Genomic DNA, 22,532 nt, shown 5'->3' with positions numbered 1-22,532 from the left:
TAAAATAGAAAATGTAGCAGCCGTGGAACCTTCAACTACCAGATCCAGTGACCGAGCATGATGCAATATGTACGCGGCGAGCAGCCCCACAAGCACCGGCACAGAAATATTGACGTCGCAATCTGCAAAGGGTTCATTCGCAGCTTGGTGCTCTGATCTCTCCGACGGTTTGTGATCATAATTACGTGATGTAATCACAGTCTCAAATGATGTTCGCCCGTAAATACTAGGGCATCACATTATAGATATGTAGCGGAAGCATCATATTATTGCATCTTTGATAAACTTATCGTAATCGACAACATGGGTAAAATGGCGCTTGAAGAACTGTTCCTAAAAGTGTCCTTCACCCGCAAGCAGTGTTCTCTGCTGCGTTCGGCCCCCATGATTTATAGTTCAGAGTGAAGAAATACATTTGTATGTTGATCTTTTCTGAAGCAGAAATACCGCCACTCTTTGGTGCGGGCTCCGCTTATTCGCCATCGGATATGAGCTTCCGCTAGCAATGCCGCTCGCCTTTTGGTCGTAGAAGCTTCAACATATTTCAGCAACTTGCAAACACGCAATAACAGAGACCCGTATCTCCTCATTTGAACAAACTGAAGGCTACAGAGGAGTTTTTCACTCTGCGTGCTTCATTTATTGCGCGCCGTCTGCCAGAAGTACCAGACGACATGCGCCATTGAGAACCGTTGCACTGAGCGAAGCGCCACTTTTGCTTCATGATGCGGAGAAGTGGCGAACTATGCTCCAGACGGACCGGTTCGGACACTCACACCTACTCTTCTAGCCACCATAGTGGTGTGCTGGATCGCTTCATCACTAGTGATGGGCAGGTTGCGGAGTTGGGTATGGCAACATGCCGAAAGATCTTCGGACGGCACCACGGCAAAGTGTGGCGTTTGTAATGAGCAGTTTCGCGTTAATATGTCAACCTCATCTCTCGCTATGCACCTTCGGAATGAACATGGACTTCTAAAGAAGCCAGCAAACCGCAACTCGTAAGTAGAACGTTCTATTCGAATGCCTGTTGAAATGGGTCGTTTCGATGGATTACTTGCTTTTCGCAGCAGGCCTTGGAGAAATATAAATGTTCTCTTACGCATTCACGTAATTTATTCCATGGCCATCAAAATTATTATTAAAGAAGTTTGTCGTACTTGCGAAGACTGAGTCTACCCAGCTCATCAGATATACCAGAAATTATGTTTTGCGCGCCTGACTCTCTTGAACATATCATGGGCATTATTCGACACGAACGTCACCATTACCCCTTCATAGAATGCAAAGTTTAGGTACTCGAGTTTTTGTACCAAACGTGATCACTGTGCTTTTTTTTTATCTAAAGCATTCGTCACTCTCAAGCAAATTAATAGCAAGAAAATATTTCTGATCGACGTTGTTCTCTGGATGATATATCTTTAGGAGGACGTACTTCAGAGCAATTTTCTTGCCATGAATTTGTTTCTGAATGAGGAATGCTTCAGATACCTGCTCTAACTGATAGCTTTGTTGGCGAAAAAGATTCTATAGCTTCCATGAGAAATATATTTTTTCGCGCTTGCTATTAGTATCAGGACGCACAGTTAAACTATAAAAATTAAATTTCGCCTCAAGTATTCCCCCAAATGCCCCCAAATTGCCTCCTTTTGATACTTACACATGATTACCAAACTTTAATTTGAGTTATACTTAGTAGACCTGTTATTTAGTGAAAAATTACTCAATAAAATTCTTTGGACTCTTAATTATATTACTGTCCTAATCAGTGGCGTGGGGAGGATTTCACCGATTTATATTTACTTTTTTCAGGCTGCCACCAACTTTGGGTGTCAGCGATATTGATGAAGTTTCTGGTGATGATCCGGCTGATGGTAATGAAACTATCAGTTCTGCTACTGATCCTGGGCCGTCTGCGGCGCCTAAGCCTCGAAAACGACGGAAGATGTGCACTGCAAGACAGGAGGAGATTGACCAGGCGCTAGCAAAAATGGTCGCTGTTAACCAGTTGCCTTTGGCATTCACAGCCAGTGCCGGATTTAGGCATTTTATGGGAGTAGTGGAGCGAAGTTATAGGCCACCTTCAGTTGCTAAGCTGAAAAATCGAATAAAACTTCTGCATAATCAGTTGAGAGACAAGATAATGTCTCAAATCGACGAAGCCACAACTGTTGCCCTCACCACAGACTGTTGGACGTCGAGGGCGCAGGATTCATATATTACAGTGACTGCGCACACTCTGAACAGCGAGTGGAAGTCGCAAGCATTCACTTTAGCAACGGAGGAGATGCAAGAACGCCACACAGGAGAAAACATCACGCAGCGAATGCAAGAAGTAATTTCGGCATGGAATTTGGACGGCAAGGTAACGGCTGTTGTCACTGATAATGCATCTAATGGCATTAATGCTGTGAATGCGCTGCAAGGTATATTAGAGCCAAATGACGTTACCTGTTCAGCGCACAGTCTCCACCTGAGCATCAAAAAAGCTCTGGCCAACACGGAGATCAATGACCTCTGCCAGAAGAGCGGAAGATTGGTTGCTCACTTTAGGCATTCGACCGTCGCCAGCGATGAGTTGAGTAGGCGGCAGCAGCTACTCGGCTTACCCACAGAACGCCTCATGCAAAGCTGTCCGACAAGATGGAACTCGACTTACCAGATGCTTACAAAGCTTATCAAGCATCGGTCTGCTGTACAAAGTGTTCTTGCTGACCGAACAATTGTCACAGCAAAAAAAGCGCAGAACCTAGAGATCAGTCAGCAAGAATGGAATGTAATCAGTGAACTTTGTGAGGTCCTTGAGCCTCTTCATCTTGCAACCACCATTCTCTGCAGCGACACGGTGTCCCCTGTCTCCATGGTTCGGCCAGTGGCGAAAGCAGTACTGAAGAAACTAGAGCTTCAGAGCACGGGTGACTTGAAAGTCGAGAATTTCAAAGAAGTAGTTCGGATGGAGATATCTCGGCGATTTTCCTTGGACTGGGACGCCCAGCAGAGGTCGGTGTCTGCACGCCAGAGAGCTTCTTTTCCCGATCCAAGGTACAAATGCCTTCACTATGAGGAGCCAGATACGAGAGAGGCAATCCGTAGCAATGTTAGAGAAATGTTAAATCTCTTGTCGCCTTCGGCTGATGAAAGCGGGATGGGTACTACCCAGACCGAAGCAACTGCACTCGACATACTGTTTAATGAACAGCCGCGCGTCAGTGACCCGTCCGCTCAATTTGACGCATACCTCTCCGAGCCCCAGCTGGGGCACAACATGGACGCACTTAAATGGTGGAAGGACAATGAACCCAAATTTCCCCTAGTGGCGGAACTTGCAAAAAAATATATGTGCATCCCAGCCTCATCCGCAAGTTCAGAGCGCGTATTTTCGACTGCCGGAAATATAATCACTGCCAAAAGAAGCTGCCTTCTACCGGAAAATGTGAGCTCCCTTGTGTTCTTGTACCAAAATAGGGCGTACATGGATATTTAAAAATGACAGAAGTCGAATAAATAAATCTTCTATATTACCCACGATGTCTTATGTTTGCCAGTACATTTCACCCTTTAAATATTTGTTTGTGGAAAGAACGAAGTCATATAACCGAACCAGGCGCCCTGCATCTTTCTTCTAGCTAAGTTTTCTGTGCACTCCACGACCTTTTCGAGTGAACGTAACATTCATGCTTCACATTATTCTTGAAGGAGGTATTCAAATGCACATCCTATGTTTCTTTGATGCTCCAAAGAGAATTTTCTACACCTCAAGCAATTTCGTTCGCAACCAAATTTTTGTGAAGAAAGAGAAGCAGTCATCATTCCTTCCTGATGTCTGACGTTGTAATTCGTTGAGTCAATTTCGGGAAAAAAATATCCGCGTATATAGCAAGGTAAAAACAGTACTGAGTAGGCATATCCTGCAGAAAATAGGCACAGTTAAATGCAAATTTTCTTTGCGTAATAAGCGCACTCCCAAGTCATCTTGTGCCTGAGGGTCCGTTTCCCAAATTTACATGTCTCCTTTTTGTTTATTTTGACATTTCGAGGCCGTATTTCTTACTGGTTCGCTTTGGAACGTCTTCGTTGTGGCTGTTACGTGTGGGTTACGTCTCATGTAGGAAGAGTGGAATGTCGTGGCGCGAGGGAGACCAATGAACTAGCGGCCGTTTGCCACAAGGTCGCGTCATCATGTTTGTTTGTACTTTGGGGAAAGATATAGCAATTGAAGGATGTAGCTAGTTCGATAAAAAAGAATATTGGTTACTGCACAACATTCGCACAGTTATTTCCAGTGAGCTTTCGATGCGGCCAGCCGGTGGCTCAATTTTATCTGCGTTATTTTATTTTTATTTATAGGTGGCGCGCCATACATTAAGCAATCAAAGCGTTTATCTGAGTGTAGGCCGCGGCTGTAATAGGATTTAGTTTCGCCAGAGTTGAACTTTATAGGGCGGACGATTGCGAAGAGAGCTCCGTTCACACATCCCACAAATGCGATTTTTGCAGCAGTAAAGGAAGCGTCCTTGACTACAGGTTTCCCCTGTGCCGTACAGGGAAATTTCACACCCCTTTTTGTTTGCACTGAACTGTAATGGCCCTAGCAACGACGGTAATGACACCACGTGATGTTTCAGTGGCTGCCAAGTCACTGCGGCGTCACTGGAAACGAAGACGCCGATAATGCCGCTCGGGCAGCTCTTGAAGACGCACAAGAAGAGGCCATACCGCTTTGGTTCCTTGTGTTCCTTCATTGTGTCCTTGGTTCGTATTTAGGTTAGTTCGCGCAATAAAAAGTTATAGAAAAGTTATGCAGTTGTCTTTTTTTCAATACCAAGGGAAACATAATGCACAAAAGGAAGCGCAAGGAAAGCCACGGGCCCATTTTTGAGCCGTCTGATAAACAACGCAATCTTATAGAAGCTGAAAGAATCAGCTGTGCATGTGGCCCGAAGATACAAGCAATAGAACTGAGAATTTGAATGAAAACCTATTAGCGACTCCAAATATTCATGTCCGAATATTATAATATCCGGCTAGTCAATTAATCAAACCTGATTATCGGTGTCTTGAAATCCGGATAACCGGATTCACTTCCCGATATCCGTCAAACCGGACAGCCGGTTTAACGGAAAATTGCAAGCAATAGGTACCGTCGCATAGCGTTTGCGAATCCCGCTCATTTGATATCCATGTCGGCATGGTTGGCAATTACTAATAAACTGGCTAAACTTACGTGACGTCACGTGACTCTCGTCCACGTGGTCTGAAGTGCGCAAAATACGTACCATCGCAGACTTTGTTCAAAGACCGATCGTTAGATATCCATGTCAGTATGGTTGGGAATCATCCATGGGCTATCGAAACATACGTGATGCCACGTGACACCCTTTACCACGTGATTTGACTTTAGCTACGTGTGCACCATCGCATAGCTTTTGATGTCCCCGTTCGTTCGATATCCATGTCGGCATGGTTGGCAATTACCCATGATCTGGCAAAAGTTACGTGATGTCACCTGACTCTTTTCCACGTGGTCTGAAGTCAGTGAAGTGCGTACCATCGCAGGACTTGTTCAAAGCCCGATCGTTTGATATCCTTGTCATTTTGGTTGGGAATCATGCATGGGCTAGCGAAAGATACGTGATGTCACGTGACACCTTTTACCACGTGATTTGACGTTAGCTACGTGTACACCATCGCATAGCTTTTGATTTCCCCGTTAGTTCGATATCCATGTCGGCGTGGTTGGTAATTACTTATGGTCTGGCTAAAGTTACGTGATGTCACGTGACTCTTTTCCACATGGTCTGAGGTACGCGAAATGCGTACCATCATGGAACTTGTTCAAAGACCGATCGTTTAATATCCATGTCAGTATGGTTGGGGACCATGCACGGGCTTGCGAAAGGTATGTGAGGTCACGTGCCACCCTTTACCACGTGATTTGAATTTCGCTACGTAGGTATCGCCGCATAGCTTTCGCGATTCCCATTCATTTGATATCCATGTCAGCGTGGTTGGCAATTGCCCATAGTCTGGCTAAAGTCACGTGATGTCAGGTGACTCTTTTTCAAGTGGTATTACGTATGCGAGGAGCGTGCCATCGCTAACCTTGTTCGAAGCCCGATCGTTTTATATCCGCATCAGTGTGGTTGAGAATCACGCAAGGGCCAGCGAATATACGTGAGGTCACGGGACAGCGTCTCCCACCTGATTAGACGTTGGCTGCATGCCGACCATCGAATTACTATTGCGGTTCCAATTCGTTTCACACTCATCTCACTGTGCTTGTAAATCACATGTGGGCTTGCGAAAGTTACGCAAGGCCACGTGACATCCTTCGCCACGTGGTGTAGCGTACCCTTCGCGGGTACTATCACAGAGATCCTTCGAAGCCCGATCGTTTGATATCCATGTCAATATATTTGACAATCAGCAATATGTTGGCGAACGTTACGTCAGATCCCGTAACACCCTCTTCCACGTAATCTCAATGAGTTACGTGGCTATAATCGCAGAGCTTGTTCGAAGCTCGTTCAATTTGATATCCACGTTAACGGGCCTTGTAAAAAACAAAACAAAAAGATGAGTGGTCGCGTGACGCTCTTTTCAGCCTGTTTTTATCAGCTTACGAATCACCAGTTTGTTGCTGGATGCCCCTTTGTTTCAATGCATGTCAGCAAATCCATCTATAGCTACGTTCTGCATGACCCTGTTAACAGAAGCAATGTCCATATCAGTGCAATGTTTATATGATATTTCACGCGGGAAAGGCATTTCTGCAGTCCCATGAAAATGCTCCGCAAGAAAGCTTTTCAGTTATGTTTGGCCAGCGCATTATAAATATAATTCTAACATTATCACATTAACATTATAACATTATATTTATAACATTTCGTTATTATTTTGAACGTCCTAGAACACCTCCGCAAATGCATCTCCCGATTAAATTATTTGGTTCCGAGATTAAACGTATGGCAGCTGAATTAATTTCACTGGCGCTTGGACGGGAATAGTTGACGCTTGGATTAATTTGAGCGGGAAAATCTAGTACATTCGAATATCCGAATATCCGGCTAACCGGTTCTTTAAACCGGATATTTTCAATATCCGTTTCTTAAAATCCGGATAACCGGATAACCGGTTTTCGAGACCGGATTCACTTGCCTCCGGTTAAACCGGATATCCGGTTTGACGTATATTTGCAAGCACTAGTGTAAACTGTTAGAGTGTGTTGCTGTTGCGTGACGCTCATGCTCCCGAAAAAGAATAGCGACAATAACGTTGGCTTGGATGCCCTCTACTTATGCTTTACGTACCAGCCGCATATTGACGGCTGCTAGTCTAATTTTAATCTAGAAACACGTTTTCGTCTTTTTTTCTTATTTAGACGTCTAAGAGCTTACTTCTGTAAACAAAATTAGCCAAAAGCTTAATTTGACAGCTAAGGAAATGGGGTGAATATATTAGAAATAAGTGCAGTGCTGAGAGGCTCCCACACAGAAATAATTCGTGAATTTGAACTACAATGCATGAAATGATGGCTGATTCGGCAAGTATGACTTGTGTTACAGCGGGAACGATTGGTCAGTTATTGTGCTTTGCATTCACGTTCAAGAATTTAATAAGTTATGGGGTTGTTACGTGCCAAAACCACTTTCTGATTATGAGGCACGTCGTAGTGGTGGACTCCGGAAACTTCGACCACCTGGGGTTCTTTAACGTGCACCTAAATCTAAGTACACGGGTGTTTCCGCATTTCGCCCACATCGATATGCGACCGCCGTGGCCAGGATTCGATCCCGCTACCTCGTGCTCAGCAGCCTAACACCATGGCCACTGAGCAACCACGGCGGGTAATGTGAACTACAATACGCGAAATGATGGCTGATTCGGCAAGAATGACTTGTGTTACAGTGGGAACGATTGGTCAGTTCTTGTGCTTTGCATTCACGTTCATGATCAGTAAGACGCATCGCCTTAACGACCACATGTCTGGCGCTTTATGACATCGTTTAGCGCGAAAAATGGTGGCCTTCACATATACTTTCCAGGGCAGTTATTTGACATTTTACTTTAATGTTGCTACCGGCTCACAAAGGTTTCTGCTTTCTATGGCTTTTCTTTCGGTATTGCGCAAATTGTGTAGCTCCTCAAAGTTTGCGAACTACACGGGAAAGTAATGATATTGCCGTCTCCATGATGAATGACTGAAAGTATACAGTTACTTTAGTACACGCTAATGAGCATGATTCATGTTCCGGGAATTAACAGCGCAAAACAGAGAAAGACGACGGACTAGATGAACACGGCACTGGCGCTGTGTCGTGTTCGTTGAAAGGTATCTGTATAGCACAACAAAACAAAAACACACGAAGAAATGGAGACAAAGACAAGCGGTACACACTACCTTGTGGCGCTTGTCTTCGTCTCCATTTCTTGTGTCCTTGTTTTGTTGCGCTATATAAATGCTTTTCAATGATGACCGACCAACAAGCCTACATCGCTACCCTCGTCGTCTTCGTGTTCATGCTCATGTTCATGCTCGTGTTCTTCTTGGTGCCAGTGTCGTGTTCTTCTTTTCCTTTGTCCTTGTCTGTTTTGCGCTGTTAATTTCCGAACCATGAATCACCAACAACTCGCTCAAGTTTCCCTTCTAGCAAAAAAGACCAAGGCAAAATCCTGCGCGCACACGAGGTATTCATAACATTGCTTGACATTTTCATTCGAATGCGTTGTGGGTTCGACCCCGCCTTTTGTCGAGGGTTCGCTTCCCACCAGATGTAGCATGTTCTTATGCCTTAATTACCTGTATCGTAATTAACAGTGTTTTAATTGCCCTCGTCCTAGTTACCACTAATGCCTGTTGGTTAGCTTCACCTTAATTAATACCAAAACCCGTGGGTTCGACTCTCGACCATCAAGATGTTAATCAGAATCCAACTGGGAGCTTGAATTTTGCTGCCATAACGCAAGACAACAGATTTTTCGACTCATCAGCCATGTAAAGCTTCCGCCTCACTAACGCACACTTGAGGGCAAATAGCATTTTCAGCCACTTAAGCCGATATCTATCTATCTATCTATCTATCTATCTATCTATCTATCTATCTATCTATCTATCTATCTATCTATCTATCTATCTATCTATCTATCTATCTATCTATCTATATCTATCTATCTATCTATCTATCTATCTACTTACGCCGACATATTGGCCAAATTTGTCTGTGTTTAAGCCTCTCGGCATGCGCTGCTAGTTTAGATGAGTAGCCGCTCCATTGTCGTCATACCAGCTTCAGAATATTTTAATCGCCTCGCGACGTCATCGTCATGCCTTGTTCCCGACCCTGTGGTGCAAGTTAGTTAATAGCGTTGGCCACTATAGGTGTGGGCCCATCGTCGTGATGCTGTTGTGGTCATCGCACAACCACCATTCCAGGTTTGTCTTGCGACATTGGCCATGCTGTCGTTGTAACACTATAGTCACAATGCAGTCGTTATGGATATGCTGACATCCCGCCATAGTGATGCCGTCGTTCTCGTTCAATTGTCTCGATTCCTGCTTCGTGATCTCGTCATAATTTTGTCGTCCCACCTTGTACTACGACCCAGTGCTACGTGTTGTCAATAGATTGGGCCAGAAGGTATTTCTTCGGGGTAGTGATTCCGTCGATGTCGTTGAACCATCTTCATTCCAGCTTTGTAATCATACTCTCGTCAAGCCGGGGTGATCACATTATCGTCATCGCACAGTCTTCTTCCTGCCGTCATCGTCTTGCTGTAATTTTGTCGCTGTCGTCAATTTAGTTACGTTATCCCATTGTCGCGATGTAATTGTCTTCATACCACCTTCGTCATTTTATCGACGTTAATTTTTTCTTCGTAGTTATATTTTAATAATGTTATCATCAATAAATCACGGCTACTCCGCCCTTGTCGTGCCGTCATTGCCACACAGTTACTAACAAGAATTTATTCTCAGACTGTCATCGTAATGCCGTCGTAGTCGTGCCATCATCTTCACTCCAGCTTTTTCACCTGACTCTCAACATGCCGTCGTCGTCATACAGATTCCCTGATGCAGTCATCGTAACACCATTATCAGCATACTCTTGTCGTCAGCCCATTGTCGAGTATCGTTGTCATAAAATTGTCGTCATGCAGTCGTCGTCATTCATTCGTTGTTATACCATCATCAATGCAACATCGACATCCAACTGTTCTCATGCCGTCATTGTCATACCGTCGTCGTCAAGCCATGGTCGTCACGCTGTTGTTTAACGATCCGCATCGCTTCAGCATGGTCATCCGATTGGTTTCATAACGTCATCGTCATAGCAGCTTCGTCCACCCACTGACGTCATTCCGTGTTCGTCATACTATCATAATCAAGTTATCTTCATTCAGTAGTGAATATAGCGCCATTGTGATGCCTTCGTCGTCATTCCTGCTTGCTGATACACTTGTCATCATATCGTGGTCGCCACGTCATCGTCGGCATAAAGTCGTCATCTCATTGTCCTCATGTCGTCATCTCCATGGTTTCCCCGTTTTACCAGCGTTATAATTTAAGACTCAACATCTCGATGTCGTCATACAGTCGTCGTTACAAACCTCTGTCGTTACATTGATAGCGTTCCTTCGCCGTTTCATCGTCGCTGCACCGATCTCATGCAGTCGTCGTCATACCTACGTGCTCATGGAAAACCTTGCCATGCTAGGGGCGTTGCAAAGTGGGGTGGCAGCGGCACATGCGATATATGAGAGAGTGAGTGAGTGAAGAAACTTTATTGCAGGTCCGGCGAGGACGCGAACTCGTTGCGCACCCGGCTACTACCACGTCGGGACCGGCAGGTCTAGCCCACCAGCGCGGTCGCGGGCATGCCGGACAGCCAGCATTTGCATTTCTAGAGCGCGGCTCCGCAGAAGCGAGTCCCACTCCTCCTTGGTGAACTTGGGATATGTCGACCCGCACTCCCAGAGCATGTGCGCGAGAGTAGAAGTCTGCCCACAGAACGGGCAGGCGTCGTCGCGATACACGTCGGGGTAAGCCTTGTGGAGAACGGACAGACACGGATATGTGCTGGTCTGTAGAAGTCTAAGCGAAATGGCTTGCGCACTATTCAACTTGGGGTGAGGGGGTGGAATGGCCATTCTAGACATGTAGAAGAATTTAATAACCTCATTGTGATATATAGCAGACGGAACGAGAGCCACAGAATTACCACTACATGTGTTAAAAAGCGTGATTTGCGGAATACCGCCTGCCGCCGCATTGGTCGATTGCTTTTCGCATTACCATCGACAGTTATCGTGACATGAGTTCTGTTGTCATTTTTATAACAATCAGCCATGCCGCTAAACCTTCAAATATGAACAAGGAAATGCAGTATTACGGATAAGATTTACCAGCGCCAAAGTTAGACCGGACGAAGCAATATACCGGGAGGTATGGGGATGAGCACGATATATTGGCGTTTGTCTGGTGTGTATGTTGCCTCGCACTAAGTTTTGTGCTGTTGAAGTATAATTGCAACCAGAAATACAGTTCACACTCAGGCCGCACAGCCTTAGGAGACTTGCATTCAAGAAACCATTCCATTATTTATGGAATTTTACATGGCGGCGGCGGTGGTGTCGGCTTCTGCGACGGAATCGCAGTGGAATCGTAAGTTGTGCAAGTGACGCTGCGCTTGCAATATCACGATGACCAGAGAGTCGTAATCTTATCATGGTGATAATGAAGAAAAGAATGATTACGTTACGCAGGCGGCGCTCTCAAAGATGAGCTGTCGACATATACAATGTGTCCTGGCTAACATTGACCAAGGTTTAAGTATATAGCAGGAAGCCTTCAATGGTTTGTTACTGATCGCGGGGCAAGTTACACTTTCCTTGATTGTACTTATTTGCATTGTTAGTCAAGATTCATTAACCAACATCGACAATAAACATTTTTGTTGCAGGAAAGTTGTAGAGTGCCATGGGAAATATCCAGTTAAGAAGATTCTACCCTTCAGCTTTTTTATGTAATAACTTTCTCCTGCGTCCTTCATAAACTCCTGAAAATAATAATAAGAACGCGCGGTCCATGTGCGTTACGCACTATGACGGCAATGCTGTCGAAACAGCTACGTACGAACTAAGAGCGTATTTAGCTTTGTCTGCTGTCGGGTCTGCTTATCACTCTCATGCAAGGCCACGAGGAAAGCACATCGCTGGCGTAAATTCTGCAGCCAATTTCTGCGTCGCTGCTCTGGAACCACTTTTAGCGGCAGCACGCCAGGCGAAATTCTCGCTTCTCATTAAGTCACATAGTCCCTTCCTTTCAGACGTAGCATACTTACGAGCATTATAATCAGTATGCCTAAAACGTGGTTACGTCATAGGTTGGAAGTTAAATGCTCATGAATAGGGTTCTTCATATAGCGCTCTGCAACATTCTCATTAGAAGTGTTGCCCTAAAATTATTACGTACAGCACTGAATAAAAATTTTCGTCTAAATATAAAGATAACCACCATACCATCTTAAGTCCGTCGGAACCCATAAGGGTACATTGGAAAAACGCACGCTGCTCGGCTATAGGTGAACACCACTAAGAGAGAACAGAAGCTTCTGCTAGCGGAAGCATCAGATAACAAAATATCCACGGCGTCTCGACGTAGTCCCAAGTACGCGCTCAAAGTAAGCAAAAGTATTGCGGCATCACGCAGGGAAATCGCGCGCAGACGAACAGGTGAGTTTTAATTTTTCTTCATCCCTGAAATGCTACATATGTGTTGTTAAGCAGTCAATATAAATGATCACAAGACATTAGAGAATTCGCATGAAATGTTCATGGTTGTTGCTACGCTTTGTCTCACAGATATCGCAACCTAATTACGACTGTACGCAACTGGGTACTTCAGGTCGTTACGTTAAAAAAAAAGCATTCAGTTTTGTGTTGCAAGCAAATTCCTCAGTGACGAGGAAATACAAGAGCTACTCTTCTATAGTGATATCTATTTGTCTTATGAAGACGACATTCTGCATGACTTGCATTGCAACAGTGAATGCTCAGGGAGCAGCAGTGATGATGAAGACGACGAAGTAATGATTAGCGTGCTTCGAACGCTCCTCGGACATCTCTGCTTATTATTATTATTATTATTATTATTATTACGCACCTAAGTTAACCACCCGATTCATGGCAATCCCTCACTGTGGGTATGTGCCACGGCCATTCAGGACAACAACAAATGTCTGCGACTCCTGTTACTTGGAAAGGTTTTGGGTGGTATTAGGCTTTTCTAGGCTTATTGGTTGATCTTCCTATTATTCTTGTCCCCCTTGGACAGCACCTATTCCTACAGTCGAATTATCCCTGGATTTCCTTACCCGCAGTTGCATGAGTGGCATCCCTGTGGCACTGGTTCTTTCCAATGGAGGCTCTGTAAGGATGAACAACCCCCAGGCTATCCAGAAATCTCCCCGTTCTTCCACCACCGCGTACCAGACCACCACAGCAGTGAGACAGTTTGGAAACGGAGGTATCATGTGCAGATCAGCAGGTCAGACCTGTGTATCGGTTTCTCTTAAGTGTTCATCATTCGCGTCATTCACGGTGAGTGCCTCCATCCCTGCTCACCTCGCTTGCACTAAGGGAATAGTCAGAGGTGTCGATGCTGATTTATCTCCATCAGAAACATTAGAGAGATTGACAGGCACGGGGGTAATTGCTGTTTATCGCTACAATTGAGTGTTGGAGAATAAAAGATCCCCGAATTATCGGTGACGGCAACATTCGCAGGAACTTCCTGCACATCAGAAATAAAGGCGTGGCCCTTTGTGTTCAGAGTGGAATCTCTGGCATCTCGTTCGCTACAATGCCGTGATTGCTGATGATATGGCCATAGTAGTGCAGGATGGAAGTCTAGTGAGCGTTGTTGCAAATTTGAGGACGAGCACGGTCAAAGTGATTGTAGTGCCCAAGATGAGCGATGCTGCCTCTATGGTGGAAGTCACCCAGCCAATTATTCTAGCTGTTCTATTAGGGCTCAGGAATTGCAGGTGGTATAAATAACTGACAGACTACCTTGCTCAAGGAAGGAGGCGGTAAGCATCGCGAAGGAAAGGGCGCTTGGCTATGCGGGTGTGAATGGGAGGCAAACTCTTACCTCGGACATATCACTAACAGCAACTATAGAGTCCGCTGGGGAAAAGCATTTAAAAAAAAGCTTTGGAACGGCTGGAAATGAGCCTTGGGGAATGTATATCACAGGCCATATCTAATAACTTATCTCATTGATGCAAGCCATCTGTCTTAGCCCTACAATGATTGAAACAGTTGATTGAAGCCACAAACTAGTGATAGGTGTTCAGGAAGCCATTCTTCTAATGACGGTGTTGAACATTCGACTTCCTCTTCTACCTGCCAATGGTAATCTGGTTAACAGATATTTGGAAATGACAGACGTGGAACAAAACACTCGAGCGTATAAAAGAACAATGTCATCAATCATTGTTCTGCCGGTGCTCACTCAAAAGCTTAGTCAGCGCAGTGCCGTACAAGAAGAAACCATACTAAAGAAGGCAGTGTCGGCTGCGGCATTTTCTTAACCATAGGGTCGCTGAAAGGGCTTCATTGGAAGTGTCGTTCTTTATATTCTGCTTCAGCAGATTTAACTTGTCTAGCTACTCATGTTAACCCTGAGTTAATTAATTTACTGAAATTGGTATTTACAAGAAATTGGTAAGGTTCTGAAAAACATTTTCAGGTAAAATTTTACAGACGATTTGGTTTGGACCGTTCTATAAGAGGTGGCTGATTAACTACACCTATTTCGTCTCACATTTGCAATAAGGCAAAAATTTCAGTTCAACTTTGTGGCCCTGAGCGTGAAATCTTAGAAATACGGCTGAATCTCCCTTGATGTAGCCCCTTCACTATAGTAAATGCATATATTAATTTTGGCCTACAAGATACGCACATACAGGATAGGGTTCTTAGTTCTTTTGGATGGGTCATCCTACTGTCAGGTCTCTTCAGGTCTCACCATATATTATAGATATTAAAAAAACATTTTCGCGACAAGATTTTGTAACTGGACTATGGACAATGGGTTAACGTGTGTAAACTCAGGAGCTATTACGTTTATGCGGGGTAGATTCTACTGCACACTGGATCTTGCATTCTGTGGCCCGAGTGTCTCCGTATCTTCTTGGTGGACTGTAGAGTATGCAAGAAGCAGTCAACAGCTTCTAGCAAATTTTGAAATAGCAAGTCCTGTAATGTTTATGAGCGATCAGGTGCGAACTTTCATTAGTTACAATATTTTTAGAAAATGCTTACGAGATATTCTTTCATCACTGTGTGACAGGTGCAGGGAGCAAAAAACTGCGATGATCTGAGCTGCTTTCGAAGGTGCTCGCGAAAAGTCTAAATTTTAGATTCGTCGAAATAACAGAAATTGATGCAGCCCATGGTGAAATGAAAAATGCGCTCGTGAATAATTAAAATAAAAGCCGATTAGAAAAATATATTACGTCACCAGAGTCATAAAAATTGGAGCGATTATAAATTTCTTCGAGAGGCCTTTAAACATACACATTCAAGAGCCACAGACGAATGCGACTGCAAGCATTTTGACTTCCTATCTAGCAATAAAAATAAACGCGTTTTGTTCAGTTTTCTCCGCAGAAGGAATGTTCTTGCGCATCCCATTAATACAAACTACATAGTCTTAAGGAATAATGAAATTAAACAGTGACTAGAAGAAATCGTGAAGGGATTAGAAGTTAAAATTTCTTCTGTTTTGTGACTTTGTTACAGCTTCTGAAAGGCATCAGATGATTTTGTTGAAATTACCATGTTAGAATTGTCTGAAATCGTCGAGCGACTGCCAGATTCAGCTCCCGGCGCTGATGAGGTAACCTCTGCCATGATTAATATATTATTTGAGGTAGCTGCTGATGACCTTTTAGCTATTATATATCACTCAATTAGATTTCCATGGATTCCGCCTGCATGAACGTATCTTTAAATATTTCAAGTTCTTAGAAATCATGCGGAAGAATATACTATATATAAAATTATCGCAATCGCGCTATTATAAAATTTGGTACCCACCGTGGTTGCTCAGTAGCTATGGTGTTAGGTTGCTGAGCACGAGGTTGCGGGATTGAGTCCCGGCCACGGCACCTGCATTCCGGTGGGGGCGAAATGCGGAAACACCCATTTACGTAGATTTAGGTGCACCTTAAAGAACCCCAGGTGGTCGAAATTTCCGTAGACCTCCACTACGGCGTGCCTCATAGTCAGAAAGTGGTTTCAGCACGTAAAACGCCATAATTTTTAAAATTTGCTGAAATAAATTGAAAGAATGCTATGTGCCCGTATGCTTAAACTTGTAGACACCAAAAACTTGCTTTATTCCTGCCAAATTGGATTCCGACAATCATGTTCAGTATGACTAGCTCACTTGAAATTAGAAAGTCGAATAAAATGAGCACGGCCCCAAAAGACAGATAGGTGCTATTGTGACACTAGACATCTCCAATGCTTTCGACGGTGTGGAATATGTAACATTATTGGAGGTATTGCAAAGTCTAGAGTTTCCAAAATACCTTGGAAACTGGATATGTGAAATTTTAAATGGAAGGAAATTCTACTCCCCTCTGAGAGGATTTTCTTCAAGCATACATAATCAATCTCGAGGTGTTCCTCAAGGGGCTGTCACTTGTCCATTATGATTTAACATTTGGATGAGTTCCATTTCTCGGCATCCAGATGTACAAACTTATGTATACGAAGACGATATTGCTTTCTATGCATTAGGCAGTGATATTCACTGCCGATATTAACTCCCTATGTTATGGACTACAGAACTTTCTCTACGCCATAGAAAGTTCCTGAAACAAGATTCGCCTTTATTTAACGTGTGAAAGTGCCCGATATTGTTTTTCCCCCTTAACAATCGCGTTTATTTATCGCTATCGAACCATCTGGAGACAATACGTTAAGTAGAGTCGGTGAAGTACTTAGGTGTAGTCTATGATGGCTTCCTCGGCTGGCTTGGCCATATTGACCACATAGTTAAAAAAGGAGTGAGAGCAGTTGGCATGCTACGCAAGCTATGCAACAGTCCTACGAGGATACGTAGAGAATACTAATTAGCTATTAAATGTACGTGCGGCCCATTTTACAATTTGGATGTGGGCCCTTTTCTGCTGCGCCAGCGTATAAATTACGCCCCCTTGTTCTGATTGAGTGGGGAGCACTGCGATTGTGCAGCGGATTACCGAAATTTGTGGCTAATAGCGTCTTACATCAAGAAGTCAGGTTGCCCTCAATATTGTGCGGATTACAGTTGCTGATCGTGAAAACGTCCTTAAATATGTACGAATTCCCTTTTAGAAGATTGGAAAACGTACTCATTTTCCAGCCTGCATTATTTTTCGGAGTACACCGGCCCCAACTGTATACACCACAGGTGGTCTTTGTAGAAACATTAGTTATTAACCCCTAAATGTACGTATTTGGGAGTTGCCACCTTTTTGTCATGTGGCGGAGAGTCTACAAATTATTTATGATGACATGTACCTTAATAATGCAAAATTTCTTTCTCAAAGTATATTAGATGGGCTATTGCAAGACCATTTATTGAGTTCACGTATAAGTACAGTCATCGTAACGGACGCCTCGCAGTATCGAGAAAAATCTGGAATTGGCATTTTCGTTCCTGCTCTAGACTGGTCACCGTCAATTAGGATTCCGGAGTACTTATCCCAATTTCAGGCTGAGTTCTATTCGTATTATTTGCCTTACATCAGCTAAATTCATGAACAGGAACGGCAGTGATACAAACGGATTCTTAATCTTTATGTACATTGTTCACAACAAGTAGTGGTACTAGCATTTTACATACACTTCATTTTCCAGTGCCTGGCGTCATAAATTTAGATTACTTTGGCTGCCCGGTCATAGTGTATTATACATGAACCAGATGGCTGACAGTCTCGCCACAGCGTCTCTCAATGGTCCTGCGCTATCATTACTTTCGGCATCATTTTGCCTAACTACTTCTAGATAGAAGAGATATTGAATTGCTCTCGTCATTTTTAATGCAGGGATAGCAAATTTTTTAGAATAGGGATGCCTCCTAATTCGTTGGCACAAAAATGGTGCTTAGGAAACGCGTTTATGCTGTCGAACACCGTTAATAAACTGTTATCGTAACAGGGCTGGTTGGCACCCTCCTCTCTGTGTCCATTCTGTGCAGTAGATAAAACTATCAATAATTTTTCCTTATTCTGCCACCGTTTTTCCACATTAAGGAAAAACATTTAAGAACCAACCTTCACGCAACATGCTTTAAATTTCTCCATTTTAAGTAACCTTTCTCTAGGAGCCTCCTCTCTCGGTAACCATCACAGAGATGTCTACTTAGCTGTGAAGGAATTTATAGTTGTTTCCAGACATGTTTCTTGAGTTCTTCAAACAATATTTTTGATCCATTTCCACATGCCACTTTTAGCAGTTTTTGTACTACCAACATCTTCCTAATAGCATCCAAATCTTGGCCAATCCGCCGTAGTGTGTGCGCGCCATTCAAGACCAAAACCAATCCTACCTAACCAGGAAGCCACAAAATGAAAGTCTGAGGGCCCAATTGGAATGCGACAGATCATGTGTTTTGTTTAATTTTTTTTGGAAGGTAATGACATTATTCGAAAGTAACCTCTTGAATCTAAGTTGAACCTTGAACCTCGCCAATTCCTCCATTTCCAATTTTTTCCTGCCTACTACTCAATTTAATAGGCTCTTTCATGTTTTTACGTTTATAACAACTGTACGGCCCATTTTCCCATGTAGACCTGTCCCCACCAGCTGTCACTCATGTCGTGCTCCTAATTAGTATTCCGGTTTCGTTCCCCCATTTATTTTCTGTTCTTATTATATATTTTTAAACACCCTCCTCAACACATTCCAAAGTACCAGACGCCATGATACCATTTCCGGTGCCTCAGCCACACAGGCTATCGCCATCTCTGTATACCGTCGTAACGACACCTAGGTTGACATAGTGGAACTAACGTCCCTTGAAAGACCATGCCCCTGCCTTCCAGTCACCCCATACATTGCGCCCCAGTCTCCTTGTCGTCATCCTAATTCCTTCGAAATTACCCGACGCATTGTTGCTACGCCAATAAAGTAATCCTTTCTAGCGATGTCCTTTTGCGTCTTTTTTGTTACTCGCGCACTGACCTAACCGGCTCTTCTAAGTCACAAAAACATGCCGCCAACGACACCCCTGAATGCTTCCTAACCTTTCGCTTGCCCAACATCCTCCCACGCCCTTCGTTCCTTTTCTTGTTCTTTTTTCCCTCTTGGTGTCTATTTTTTTCTCCTTTTCTTTCTTTTCTTTTCGCCCTGCTTCCCCACTCTCCCATTCTCGTCCCCTCGTCTTAGGAACCACGCTGACAGGCATCAGGTGACAGCGCTCATTCTGTTTGAAGTCTCTCCCATTACAACCAGCCGCCACCGACAGCATCCGCACATGACGTCGCTGTACTAACCCTTTAAAACTAACATGCAGAGGATGGTGAGGCCGCCTTTGACAAAGATAGGTCCTCCTATCGCAACGTTGGTAAGCATTTCTGTGGCACCTTTCACTGCTTTTAACCTCTGGTCTGTTCAGATGCGCGACCACAGGTCTGTGCGAACGTCATCATTTTAAATTAGAAGACTTTCGGGAATCCATACACAGATAGGCCTTCTTGGACGTCCTAGAGCAAGGCGGTACTGGTCCCGTATATCCGCTGTACCTCTTGTCACAGAAAACATAACACAGGACCGAGTTTCCGAGTTGCATGGCATGGTGCCTTTCGTGGACACCACCAAAACAACAGAAGCACAAACTTAAAGCAGGCTGTTCAGAGCGGAGCCCAACATCCTGTAATTTGTTTCAAACCCACTAATTGTGGGGCAGATGGTTAGTGTGGGATTCTAAATCAATTTTGCCCATGTGGGATTACATAATGCGTACCTAAATCGAAGTACACTACGATTCTTGCATTTCACTCCCATTGAAATGCGCATGCCGTGGTTAGGATCCAGCCTGCTACATCTAGATATGGCATAGAAACAAATCTACTGCGATGGGCGCAGAACTACATCTCTTGCGTTCTCCTACTATGTATACACAAGCTCGTTCCCACCTCTGACCTCTCCATTCGACGAGTTGTACCAGACAGAACGAACAGTAGCTGTGGAAAAGTCGAATGCAAATTCAGAGAAAGATGTGCTTTAAAAAAAGTAGTACTAATATTTATGTACAGTAGTGCGAGCTCTTCATCCTAGCTAAGCCCGTGCAGAAATGTTGAGCGGGCGTTAGCCAATAGAGAAGCTGAATTCATGATCATGCTCTCCAGCATTAGTAATCTCTACTGCTATAGTATTAGTAGAGTGGCTGAGAAGCGAGATATTATTTGCCCTACGCTGATTGGGCCTCATTTCTTTTCGGATCTTCTCTTAACCCGGTCGTTCAAGGAGGTTTCACTTCTTAATGCTTTGGCTGATTTATTCATTTCTTAAATCTTTTCATTGAGTTGGTGCTGGTGAGGGCTCATGCATATACTGCCAATATACAAACCGCCGTTTCGTAGCGAGCAGCGGTACTGAGTGTCGCGTAATACAATTTACAAAGATATTGACAATAACTAACCATTGAGCGGCCACGCCACGATGTACTAAAGCGAACTCGCTTTAGTTCGTAATAAGGGTGATAAGGTTTTAGGTTTGTGGAACTTTTCATCTCCACCTGTACGACATAGCATAATTCTTATGCTTGAGGTGGATTATTCGAAGACGCGGACATTACAATCACGAGAAATCGAAAAACATATTCAGCTAGGTAACAAAAATCCAGTAATTAACTTCAGTTGCTTTGCAGCATATACTGCAACTTACGAATTGCAGCCTGTCAGCGTTCAAAACCTAGTCACTTGAATTTCCAGGATGGCACCAGTTTCGAGATAATATTTCCCAAAGTGTGGAACGAAATACATGGGCGTTCCTTTTGGTATGGTACTTTTGTGCTTCAATGCGTCAAAGAGCGTTTTCTTAAAAAAAAATGTTAGTGGAACAACACTGCCTTTTTATGGCAAGTTTTCCGGCGCATTTCTCCAAACTGGCGGCACCCATTCCAAGATAAAACACTTTGCACACTCACCGATTAGAATTTGCAAATTTTAACAAGTCCCGTAAAGTAATTAATTCATAAGGTAGCTAGTGAGTTTAGTTAATTATTTGAATATGTGTTTCGAATGTTGGTGTGAGTAATGCCTACGTCTCTGAATAATCCAGCTCAAGCACTACAATTATGTTATCTTCTACACGCCATTTTTGATAATTTCAATAAAACAGAAATGACCGTCCTGTACATCCCCTTGCTGCGGAATTACTTTTTATGAACTCCATAGTGAAACCTTGGCGCTAAACAAATGGCTCCATAAAAATGGTACTTTTCTGTACTTTTTCAGCTGCCGTCTTTGTAATGGAATACCGGCGAAAATGTTCATTGTATTCAACGACTACATCCTGTTTTGGTGATGTTCTTCAACAGACTCTAAAAAAAGTATTTGGCATTGATTTTAAGCGACACCTGCTTCCAGCCTATGATGACAATGTACATTTCGAGATGTTTTTTTTTCGTGGGAACGAAGCTAGTAGAAAGTGTGAGTGATGGACCACAACATCTAACCGATTGTATATTCAAGGCTACATTTCATTCAAATGGCTGTATATCGCAAGCATATACATAATAAATGTTTCATTCATGAGGACTGGCAGCCCCTCTTAGCGAGCCCATTTAGCTTGACGCACTACAAAAATGGGATGGGCAGTCGCAGTGAAATCATTTATACTGCAGGTATCAGTCGTGCGTACGGTGATACCACTTCTGTGTTAGTGACTGTCACTGTGGCCCCCATTCTGGACTGCACTAATTTGGTGATTGCTTTATTGTGTTGCTGTCTCTCTTATTGGTTTCACAAGTTCGCTGGTTAGGTGGTGTTACATTGATAAGTTACTGGAATATATAACAGAAAAGAAACACAAAACATTCCGCCACAACCTATCTACCGATGGCTGACGATGCTAATGCGATTACCATTGAAGCAATGCAGGAAATTAACATATTACCACTGACGAAACGCGTCATCTATGAGGCGTACATTGCAGCGGGACTTCTCTCTCGTGCTTCCCTTTGGACACGCTACGCCATCTAGCGGTGGCACCGAAAACTACGTGCATGACCTCCCAGATGCGCGGCGCGCCGGTGCCGGAGAGTACCGACAATTGTTCCCTCGCTGGCCGTATACCCATTGGCACATACTCAGTTACGCAAGTAGGCGTGAAAGACAATCAACGAAGAGCGACACAGACACGGTGCATTAGTGTGCTAGCTAGCTGCAGCGTCGGGCTGCTCAGCTTCAGAGAGCCATATGACGTCGGTTCGATTGCGCCCAGCTCGACAGGAATTTTAAAGGTTCTTT

The 22,532-nt window shown here is 43.8% G+C and overlaps 1 protein-coding gene across 1 annotated transcript; it reads left to right on the top strand.

Moving 5' to 3' along the window:
* The first annotated feature begins 725 nt into the window (after positions 1–725).
* LOC139052514 (E3 SUMO-protein ligase ZBED1-like) lies at positions 726–21,588 on the top strand. Its single transcript, XM_070529631.1, has 3 exons — positions 726–904; positions 1,813–3,042; positions 21,519–21,588. Exons 1-3 carry the CDS (start codon positions 726–728, stop codon positions 21,586–21,588), a joined length of 1,479 nt encoding a protein of 492 aa, XP_070385732.1.
* Positions 21,589–22,532: the final 944 nt, after the last annotated feature.

This window comes from Dermacentor albipictus, unplaced genomic scaffold (genome assembly GCF_038994185.2).
Source record: "Dermacentor albipictus isolate Rhodes 1998 colony unplaced genomic scaffold, USDA_Dalb.pri_finalv2 scaffold_26, whole genome shotgun sequence".
Lineage (NCBI taxonomy): Eukaryota > Metazoa > Arthropoda > Arachnida > Ixodida > Ixodidae > Dermacentor > Dermacentor albipictus.
The sequence above is the reverse complement of the archived record's forward strand: the minus strand, read 5'-3'. Positions and strand labels throughout refer to the sequence as shown.

Coding starts and splice junctions, on each gene's coding strand:
- LOC139052514 (XM_070529631.1), top strand. CDS start 726: ATGCGGAGAAGTGGCGAACTATGCTCCAGACGGACCGGTTCGGACACT. Junction 905..1,812: donor CACGGCAAAGTGTGGCGTTT/GTAATGAGCAGT, acceptor TACTTTTTTCAG/GCTGCCACCAACTTTGGGTG. Junction 3,043..21,518: donor GCTTCTTTTCCCGATCCAAG/GTACAAATGCCT, acceptor GTACTTTTTCAG/CTGCCGTCTTTGTAATGGAA.